The sequence below is a fragment of the Gigantopelta aegis genome, chromosome 10 (genome assembly GCF_016097555.1).
Source record: "Gigantopelta aegis isolate Gae_Host chromosome 10, Gae_host_genome, whole genome shotgun sequence".
In the NCBI taxonomy this organism is placed as follows: Eukaryota; Metazoa; Mollusca; class Gastropoda; order Neomphalida; family Peltospiridae; genus Gigantopelta; species Gigantopelta aegis.
In genome coordinates, this window is record NC_054708.1 from 34,856,516 (window position 1) to 34,868,169 (window position 11,654).

An 11,654-nucleotide genomic window follows, 5' to 3' on the forward strand; every position below is an offset into this window, starting at 1 on the left:
AGTGACAGTACAACACAGTTGTTATCAGTTAGTACCAAAAATAGCAAATTACTTCAAACCACAGAGAAAGACATGTTTTATTTAACGACGCACGCAACACATTTTATTTACGGTTATATAGCGTCAGACATATGGTTAAGGACCACACAGATATTGAGAGAGGAAACCCGCTGTCGCCACTTCACAGGCTACTCTTTCTGATTAGTAGCAAGGGATCTTTTATATGCACCATCCCACAGACAGGATAGTACATACCACAGCCTTTGTTACACCAGTTGTGGAGCACTGGCTGGAACGAGAAATAGCCCAATAGTTTACTTCAGACCAGAGAGGTCAGCCTACTTGTAATTATCAAAGAAAGATTGGAAAAGGCATTTCAGGATTTTGTAATATTTTTTTGCTGAGATAACTTCTTTAACATGAAGTACTCTCCCATGGGTATAAAAAAACAACCCCAAAAAACACCAGTGAATATCTTTGAACAAATAGAAATTAAAATACATCAACTTTGAATATATTAAACCTGTAAATGCACATGCTGTTTTGATTATGCAACTTTCTTGCTTAAAAAGTTTAAAAAATATAGAATGCAATCAGGGGTGGTTGCCCCGGGCACAAAATCTGGACTGGTGGAAGGGACCCGGGGAGTGCTAATGGTCCACTGGTTAGGGGGCGCAATATTTTCCTTGCTCTGGGCGCTGGCAACTCACGTTATGCCACTGAGTGCAACAGTCCTTGGGCCTCAAAACTTTCAGAGATATTCATCTAACACTGTATTTTAATCTGCATGTAACACAGTTTTAAGACATTCAAAGTATTGAAGTATAACAAATGCTTGTTTCAAATGTTCGTAACCTCATATTCAGATTTTTCTTTTTCAAAATTCAATTTTGTGTCTTCAAAATATCTGGACAGGACTGCTGATGTCTAATGAGATATAACTACCATTTAAAGATATTTCCACATATGCATGAAAATCATGAGTTTTGTTCACTCTCAAGGTGGTCGTTAAGAGAGGTACTGGAGCTGAAATCACGGCCACAAACATCACACTAATTCTTGGCAAAGCTGGCACAAGTTTTCATATGCTTTAAGAGACTGGCTTTAGAACAGAACTCTCGACTGCAACCGTCTGTTGTACATTTATAGGGCTTTTCCTGTGAATGAGTGTTCAGATGATTCTGTAAATGGACAAACCTTGTGAACTTTGCATCACACTGGTGACATTTAAAGTTATAACCATGCTTTTCGTGAACTAATCCAATATGTTCCAGCAACGCCGATTTCCTTTTGTAGATCTTACCACAATATTTGCAGATATGTTTGTCACCTGAATGGATGTGTTTGTGCTTCTCTAGCGCATCTATATCCTTTAGGTATTTTGAACAAGTGAGGCATTTCAACATGGTTTCAGAGTGTGACATAACATGGTGCCGGTAATCACTTTGCCTCACTTGAACCCCACATACAAGACACGTCTGCCTTACTGGAGCCAACGTAGAGTTAACTACTACAGATACTTCTTCATCTTGTTTTATCTTGGATTCTAACAATGATCCATCAGTGGTGACAAAATCCATATTCTAAATTTAAAATAAAAGTAAAAAAGTTAACTGTTATTATTTTAATTTTTTTATTTCAAAATTTTATGAAGCATTCAAAATATTACATGATCATGCAGACATTAAGCAATAACAGGACTTCAGTTAACTTTTTAAGTTATTCTTGTTTTGAAAAATATAAAGTGCATACCTGAGATTATTTTAAAAGGAGCTGCAAGTTTTAAAATAAACACTGGTTGATAACATAGAATACACAAGTGGCCGTTAGATACCATTTATCTTACGAGTTGTTTTTAAAAGGTATCTAATGAAAGAAAACGAGTGTGAGACATTTTTAAACAAGTTGTAAGATAAATAGTATCTAACAGACACAGATATATTATTCTATTTCTTACACTGCCTCTCAAAGACCATGTTTTAAGCAAATTTTAACATCTTTTTCGACTAAAAGTTATTTACAGCCATTGCACTTGTAGCTAACTTACTCATCACAGACAAATGATTGTCAGGTGAACTATACATCAGTGTAATCGATTTTGATTGTGCAGTTTTTTCATTGGATGTATGGCACTGGTGACCTGGTCATCACCTAAAAGCAGCCAGTCATATGTCTTGAAATTCTTAACACACGTACATGTGTAAACAAGTATGTGTTATAAAAAATAACGAATGATGTTCTCACCAACAGGTGAGTAAGAAAGTGAAATATATGACATATAACAGTGTTAAAAATCATTTGTAGAAATCTGAACAGCCTATTATGGAATCTATTTTAACTATAATTCATCAAAAATGGAACCTGTAAAAATCATAATAAAATCATTGACAACCAACATATTCCTTTTCATAAGGCAACAAATGACAGTTGAAATATTTAACTGATATATATGTTTCTTTCTTCTTTTTTGTTCTTGTATAGTTATTTTCTGTAGCTGAATGTTATTTGAAGAACAATGATTCAGATTAAAAAACATTTTTTTTTTACAAACGAAGAAAATTAACTCGTATATAATGCGCTCTGTTAATTGAAGAAGTCTTTGAGGAAGTTGTGGACATGAACATGGAACTCTTATTAACTTGCCCATATACCATGAAGGTTTCAGGTATGCACATCTCGAGCTTAGCCTCCGACTTCGCCAATGACTAAGTCCGGTTTTAAGAGGGGAGAGTAGTGAAGTTTGAGATGAGCAGAATTTGGAATGCCAAGTTAAAAGTTAGGTCTGGAACCTAAAACCAAAATAGAATCAACATTCTACTCAAGTCTGGAAAAATTAGAGCCAAAATAAACTTTGACTGCTCAGTCAAAAACAATTCAGTCGATCTGAGCAATTTTGACGGGCTGCCAAATGAACTGCGTTGGGACTGTTTACATAAAAATAAACATACAAAGTTTGATCAGTAGTCAAGAAAGTTTAAAGTCCGGAAGTTTTGGGAATAAAGAGTTGTGAGTTTTTATTTTGTATCGCTGCTTATACTTACATAATCACAGTTTCCTTCTGTCTTGATATAGTGTTCTGTGGCTGACAGAATCTGTAATCGATGCAAAAGTAACTTTCTAAGTGGATGGAATCCAAATATCTTGTATCAAGCAGACAATACAAATCCAAGATAGCAACGACAAATTAAAGTTTATTTTGTTTAACAACACCACTAAAGCACATTGATTTATTCATCATCAGCTATTGGATGTCAAACATTTACTTTTAGAGAGGAAACCCGCTACATTTTTCCATTAGCAGCAAGGGATCTTTTATATGCACCATCCCACAGACAGGATAGCACATACCATAGGCTTTGATATACAGCACTGACTGGAACAAGAAATAGCTCAATGGGCCCACTGATGGGGATTGATCCAGACCGACCATGCATCAAGCGAGCACTTTACCACTGGACCACATGTCACCCCCAAGATAGCAATGATTGCCCCCATGTTTATGTGTACCGGTACTGACATACTTCCAACAGTGAAACAATAGTCAATAAACAACAAGGATGTGAAGGGCATATTATGTAATGTCTCAGAAAACATTCTTGTCAGAATTGTGCATGTTATCATTATGACTAATTATGACTAATTATGTTACCATACTACATGACACAACAAATGGCTTAACTGTTTACTTGTGGAAATCATAACACAAGTGATGAGGTAAAACAAAACATGATGAGCCAACACAAAAAGCAGATTTAGTACACAAAAATATACCAGTTCACTGTGTGTGATATATCACAATAATATCAGAATTATTATAAAAGAAAAACACTAGTGCCATAGAATTTCTTAACTAGCTTAGAATATTGAACGTCTTCAGTTTTGTGAATAGTTTGTAATGACAACAAAATGGGATCTTTATACAAAGACCACGATGCCATCATTTATGAATACTTGAAAGGTCCTATCAGTCGTGAATCTTTTTATGTCGTCGCAGTACGCCTATTGCAGAAAACTGCTTTCCACAAGTGTCACACTTCAGTAGGCCAGCATGAGCTTTAAGATGGTAGGTCAACTGACTTTTGTCTGAATACTGCCGAGGACACAGATGACATTTGAGGAAGTTTCCCGTGTGAGTTCTCTCATGTCGTGTAAGGTCTGCCTTTCTGTCTGTCTGGTAGTCACAATGGCTGCATGGGTGTTTTTTCTTCAATACGACGACGGGCACAACATGATCACGGACATGAGATTTGTAAAACGGAGTCTCTGACCAAGGTATATAATGCCTTTCCATCTTGGGATCACTCTGCAGTGAAGAAAGAAAACAGTTAAAGAAAGACTCGCTCGGCAGTTGGCCTACTAAACAGCCCGGCAAAACATTGATGGAAAACAAAAACATTTAAAATGTCCACAAAAGTACTTTGATTAACTATACAGTCATCATATCCCAATGGTTATTAATATTTTAGTATATAATTGCTTTATGGCTATGTGGCCATAGATCAGAAAAAAATATTATGTTCTTCATTTTTAACTAATGCTAGATGTTTACAAATGTTTCTAAAATGACTTATGGTACCCAACATTAGCTGAAGAGAATGTATATGTAGTGTATATTTCAAGTCACATGATCTGTGCAACTCTACAAGTTATAACTATGCTTTTCGTGAAATGTGCAGTAGAGTCGACAATGCTGCAGTTACGACAGCAATAAACGGTAATACCAGTCTATCTTCTGAGAAAATGTGCTTCGTAAAAAATCCACCGCTTGAGATGAATTCGACTGCGATAAGTAAAAGGACATCCTTCAAAATTAATGGGCTACACACTGGTTTCCTTCACATGTAATACTGGACCATATTTTTGCTCATTTATTTATTTCAATAAAAAAAATGACAGACCAGTAAATATGAAAAGAAATATTATACACAGGAATTGCTCAGTCACATGAAAATAATTTGAATGAGTATTGAAAAGACCGGCATTCCAGCATCCAGTCAGCTATCCACTAACTAACTACACACAAGACTCCCATGAATGTTTTGAATCTGTTTAATCCAGTAGTGAGCAATGTTCAGCGTAGCTGGCATTTCTTTTCATGGTATTTCAGTGAAAATATGGTGGTGAAGTTTTTGTCACAGATCTTGCATGTCAAAAGCCCAGCATGTCCACGCAAGTGATAATTCAAGTGGCTTTGGTCGGAGAATTTGTACGGACACAAGTGACACTGCAGATAATTTCCAGTGTGAGTCCTCTCATGGCGAGTTAGATGGGATTTTTTTAATGTCTGGTAGAGGCAGTAGTTGCACTTCTGAATTTTTGGTGCTTTACGTGGTCGATCGGCCTTGATATTCTTCCAAGGGAACAAGTAGTTGTCACTGCAGCCCATATTTTGCACACTCTGTAGTGAAAAGAAAAACGTGCTTGATTGTAAAATCCACCTTTCTGCAACAACACATGCTATATATCACGATAGTTCATTTCATAAATGATATCCATGTTTTTTTGTTATTCATCAGCTATAAAACAGTAAAACAAAGAAACACACACCTAAAGCCACCCCCTGCCCCAAAAACCACACACCTAAAGCCAGCCCCTGCCCCATCAACCTTCCTCACTGTTACACTATAGTTTGAAACATTTTAAAACAACTCGTTGTGACATAAATGGTACTAGTATCTAATGGCCACTCATGTATTATTCTCTACATAACCAATTTCTTAGACCTATAGTCATCCCTCTGGGCATAATAAGGAGGTTTTGAGGAAGGGATCATTTCACAAATGCTGTAATAAATACTAATATGAATAGGCTTAATGTAAAGAGGTAGTGGTGATTTTTAATGCAATTTTAGTATCATAAATAGGAACAAAAACTATACTGAAGCTCATATTTTTAGAAACTTTAGCATGTCTAGATTACAGACAGTGTTAAATAGTTATTTTCAGTAACTATAAGAAATGCATGAAAGTATCAAATGGTGGGATACGAACCCAGTACCTACCAGCCTCAAGGGCAATGGCATAACCACTACACCACCGAGGCTGGTATGAAAATCAAACTTGATCTATCACAGTACATGATAAAGGCTATACATAAACATTCAGCTCAATACAAGGTGGCATTGTAGAAACAAAGTCCAGAAAACAATATGTAGGACAGGTGAACAGAAAGATAGAGACGAAACCTATAGTCCGTTCTGGTCGGACTGGAAGGGGACTAATAACAACCAACTACAAATCAATGGCTTATTTGAATACAACTAACTACAAACCAATGGGCTATCTGAATACAACCTACTTGTAAACATCAAGTAAAGATTTGACAAAGCATTTAGTTAAAGTAATAACACAGAGAATGATAATATGGTGCCTTCAGACAATTCCTGTTCCAGCCAGTGCTCCACAACTGGTGTAACAAAGGCCATGGTATGTACTATCCTGTCTGTGGGGTGGTGCATATAAAAGATCCATTGCTGCTAATTGAAAAAGAGTAGCCCATGAAGTAGCGACAGCAGGTTTCCTCTGTCAATATCTGTGTGGTCCGTAACCATATGTCCGACACCATATAACCATAAATAAAATGTGTTGAGTGTGTCATTAAATAAACTATTTCCTTCCTTCCTTCAGACAATTCCTCTTTCTTATTAAAAGGTAGTAAGTTGTAAGTTGTAACCAAGGTTATTAGAAATGTGTGGGATAAACAATGCTGATGTGATATACTGGTACCTATTGGAGCTTCACATGTCAACAAATAAATTACAATGTTCTGACAGTGATTCATGAATGCATTCCATGGCAACTGTCTAAATATTTATTGAGCTCGGTTTTCTGCAATTTAGTTATGGGAGTGGCAGTCCTACAAACAAGTCACAACCTTATCAAAACTTCCTTTGAACTCTTTTTTAATATGTTAATGGTTTTATCTTTCATGCTGTCAGCATATGTACCAGCGTTCTCAAATAATTCTATAATTCACAAGTTAATAACGATGAGGTCAGAGATTTTTCAAAGCCAGCCAATAAACCAGATACCCAAGATACAACAATAAAAGAATGACTGACACTGCAGCATGAGCAGAACATTGGCTATTGGGAGTCACAAGTAAGCTGCACAAAAGAAAGTAAACTGGTAAAAACAATTTTATTAGTTTCTTGAAAACTAAAATATCACTACAAAATATAATCCAAATCCAGAAACCAATTATCAAAACACAAACATTAGAAGTTTGGTAAAGTCCATTTTGTCTATAACATCACTGATGTATCTAAATAATATTTGAATAGTTTTAAAAACTCTTCCACGAAAAACGTCCACACATAATGACTTGCAGCAACAGGATCTATTGTATAGTCAATGACAATGATCAAAAGCTGTTTTATGTCTGGTGATGTGTTTTCACGTGATGATTTAAAGCACACACAGAACCATATGTCTTGCCACAGTGGTGGCAATATATCTTGCCCTCGTGCCACCGAATATGATAGTTGAGCTGTCCCTTATCGGAGAAGCGACGAGGACACATGTGACACTGCAGGTAATCCCCCGTATGCACTCTGACGTGCCGAGTGTAGTTTCCCTTCAGACGTGTCATATAGCCACACGTTGAACACGTGTACAAGGTCCAGCGACGGGTAACTGCGGGAGTATTGATCTGTGTTCCAAGCTTTCTGTTTCTCGATAGCATGGCTAGGTTACTGTTGCCGCTGTCAGATGGTACAGGAGGCTTGTGATCCTGCCCCAGGCCACCATTTCTACAGCGTGGTTTCCTCCTGATGGTGTTCCAGTGGTGGACAGACTGACGGTAGCTCTGAAGGGAAGAAAGCAACAAGTTACACAGGCCTCCTTACAATAAGAAGTCGATATTCTGTTACTGTATCTCTTCGACTACAAATCAATTTTTTGGTTCATCAAGAAAATATTTCATATCTTGGGGAGTGTGTGTGACTTATGGAGTCAGCAAATGACATAAAATGTTACTGTTTTGGGTATGATGATATTGTTCAATTATGTCTGTATGTTTATACTTATATATGTTAATTTGATGATTTCACCAAAAAAATAAAAATAATAATTAAAAAATGCCATTAGCCGGTACATTGGCTTTGGTTATAAAATCAATCATGGACAAAACACACAATCTCAACAGTCCACTTCCATGTAGCAAAACTCACAATCATCACTACTGGGTAATTGCAGAACTGTAGATAATACCAACCACCTGTTGCCCATGTTTGCTCTGAAATCTGATCACTGGCATTTATCAGCTTACACTGAAATAGTTTAGACTGACATCTACTGGCGTAACCACAAAGAATCATGTTTGGTGTGAAAACCAGTTTACATGTAGTCCTCATCACAGACTTAACATCTTTTATACTGTAAAAAAGGGTGGAAACTCTCAACTTTCAATTTTACACTGAATAGGATGCTGAAAACAGAACTGAAACAACCTCAAATAACCTATTTGTCCACCTGTGGTGTACAAATGTGTATATCAAATATGTATGTGTAAATCGCTGGCACAAGCTACTGTATATTATGTAATCAGTTCTGTATGTGAGGTTTAAATATGTTCTATGGATCACTGATCTGAAATAAAAATCTATTATTATATTATTAGATCTGTCGATAAATAAAGTTGCTGTCTGTTCATGATACTATGCTGTACCATGATATAAAGCAGGGATCGACCTGAAGACCTTTACCCACAACACTTTTTAAATGTTTCTACCATAGGCAAAATGCTCACCTACAGCAAGTTCGAGCCAGACTACAGCAATTTTAAATAAACATACAACCCAAAAATTATCTGTTCATCTGATTGCAATAATGTTTATCGAGCAGCAAAAAACTACCGTAGGTAAAGCCCCTGACCTATGACAACTGATATAAAAATAACATAGTTGTCATCAATGCTGTCAAGTTTGAGCCCTGTACAGTAACAGTAAAACAGTCTTTACCTTCCACATTGATTGTCTTTTGATGCCAGGAGATTGGATTGAATGTGATAAATCATATTTTCTACAATAATTATCTTCTGTTCTAATATTGTCTTAGCCATTTATGATGCTAGTTTGCTGAAAATGAAAAATATTTTAGGCTGGGTTTTTTTGTGTATTTTTTTTATGGGTTAACATATAACATAGTTAAAAATATTTTTATTTTTAAAAAATAAATTCAGGTCTTGAAATTAGGGAGTTGACTTACAGCCGAGATCTATGGTATATATTAATCTGCTAATAACTGTTGGGTTTTTTTCTGGGATTATCTTCATGTCTCAATTTTTTTATAACATGAAATGCTCAAGTTTCAACTTAAATATTAAACAAAGAAGTTTAAAATAGAACAATTTCATGTGGGAAAAAACCAAATGGACCATATTCAACAATCATATGAAAAGACATCATCGGAAATTGTCATCTTCCACTGGTGATAACTGTAACTAAACAATTATTAAAACTATTTCAGTGATGGCACAATGAATTGTCGTGTGTGTATGAGAAACATGCCTGTACAGGGGACATATTGTTCAGCATCTCTTCAGAAATCACCACACAATTTTAAAACAGTATTTGCTAATCAATTTTTTATTGACTAGAAATATCACTAGGCAATCAAAATGTTAAAAACAGAATGTTCCATGCTCTACAGCTGGCATCTGTTACTGAGCCCAGTCCCAGTAGTTTGTGGATGGACATTATAAAGCATAAATTCTACCAGATATAACTTTTTAATGTGTATTTTTCACTTTAGTACAATGGTCTAGATTTAAAAAATCAAAAGGTTAACAGATGTAAATTGACAACAAACTGATCCATAAAAACTTTAATCAAAATGTGTCCATCAGAAAGCAGTAAAGAAGACAAGTAATGTACTTTCACTTCACATCTTTTATAATGCAAAATACAAACACAACTTCAGTTTTAATAAATTCATGTGTTATCAAATCCAACACTTATCGTTCATTGTCTTTATGTAACATAAGTCCGGTGCCATGTTTAAATACCTACAACACAATGGAACAGCACACCATTTGAAACTATGGTCAAAGGATATTGAAGAATGATGTGCAGAGGTTTAAAGTGATAAAATAATAATTAAAAAAACTGCAGGTTACAACTTTAAAATAATTATTATGTTCATAAACCTGAACACAACCAGAAACAAATCATCTGTTATTTTTTTAATTTACCAACAAAACTGTAGATGTTAACTAAAGTATACATATTTGACTTCCTGTCCCAGACCACCATTTTTACAGTGTGGTTTCCTCCTGATGTTCCCAATGATGGTAGCTCTGAAGTGAAGAAACAAAGAATTGTTTTGTTTAACGACACCACTAGAGCACATTGATTAATTAATCATAGGCTATTGGATGTCAAACATTTGGTAACTCCGACATGTAGGCATCAAAGGAAACCCGTTACATTTTTCCTAATGTAGCAAGGGATCTTTTATATGCACTTCCCCACAGACAGGAAAGCACATACCGCGACCTTTGTCCAGTTGTGGTGCTGAAGTGAAGAAAGCAACAAGTTACACAAGTCTACATTCTGCTATTGTATATCTCCGTCTACAAGTCATATTTTGTTCATCAAAATACTATTTGTGTCTCAGTGGTGTATGAATCTTGTCAGTCTATTCAGCCTTAGAACAGGTTCGCCTGTGACGAACAAATGACGGCCTCCATTTATACTGCTTCCCACACCCACAAATGTACAGATGCTCTGAATGTTTGGCGTCTCTGTGATCCTTAAGTGCGGTTTCGGTCTTAAAGAACATGCCACAATCACTGCACAAGTGACTTCTTTCCCCGCCTCTGTCACCTCCATTACACCGCTTCTGGTGGATATATCGACTTGTCGCATACTGGAATGAACGTTTGCACGTCGCGCACTGATACGGTTTGAGTTGCATGTGTCCATTGACGTGCCCTGCCAGGAGGCCTTTATTGGAGAACACTTTGGCGCAAAGGAAACATTTTAAGCCCTGCTGTTGGTGTTTTGTTTTCCTGTGCAACTCAAGACCTTGCCGGGAACGGTATTCCATTCCACATGATTCACAGAGAATACCTCCCAAGTGTATCCCACGTTCATGTTGTTCTACTTCATACTGAGAATGAAAACAGTCATCACATTTTGGACATTTGAATTTCAAGGTTTTTTGTCCGTGGATGCACATGTGTCTCTGTAGATTATATTTTTTGTTAGTCTTATAGCCACACCTGGGTACTGTGCACCTAAATGAAGAAGATGACTTGTGGAGAGGTTTGGTGGTAGACTTAACAAGACTTGTGGCTGATGGTTCATTTGGTGTCTTATCATGACCACAATCATCATGAATGCTACCGGTATCAGATTCATTTTCTTCAGTTTCCAAAACATCCACCTAAGAAAGAAAAGTGCACATAATGTAAGCAAGTACAGTGCATAGCCATGCACATAGAATACCCATGACCCCAGGTCAGTTATAAAACGTAAATGTGGTTATATCACAAATCACATTAGCCGAGTCATACAGTTAGATGTGAAAAGTTGTTAAAGAGACTAATTTATGCATCCTGTTCCTCAGCATCACCTTGTACCAAAACAGGCAACAGAGAAACCAAAATCCGAGTTATAACTAAGGAATTAATTTCTATAATATTACAGTAAT

General features: G+C 36.3%; 1 protein-coding gene across 10 annotated transcripts in view; it reads right to left on the bottom strand.

Annotated features, from left to right (window-relative positions):
- The window catches only part of LOC121384770 (zinc finger protein 263-like), a 93,183-nt gene that overhangs the window by 22,909 nt on the left and 58,620 nt on the right, over positions 1-11,654 (bottom strand). The window contains exon 4 of one of the 10 annotated variants that reach the window (XM_041515335.1): positions 3,392-4,303. The exons of 6 other annotated variants lie outside the window; for them this stretch is intronic. In XM_041515335.1, the coding sequence (XP_041371269.1) occupies positions 3,965-4,303 (339 nt within the window). In that variant the 3' untranslated portion in view covers positions 3,392-3,964. Of the gene's footprint in view, positions 1-3,391; positions 4,304-4,357; positions 5,399-7,037; positions 7,807-9,680; positions 11,388-11,654 lie in introns of those variants that run through there. 3 more of the 10 variants (XM_041515339.1, XM_041515326.1, XM_041515320.1) reach the window with 3 other exon arrangements.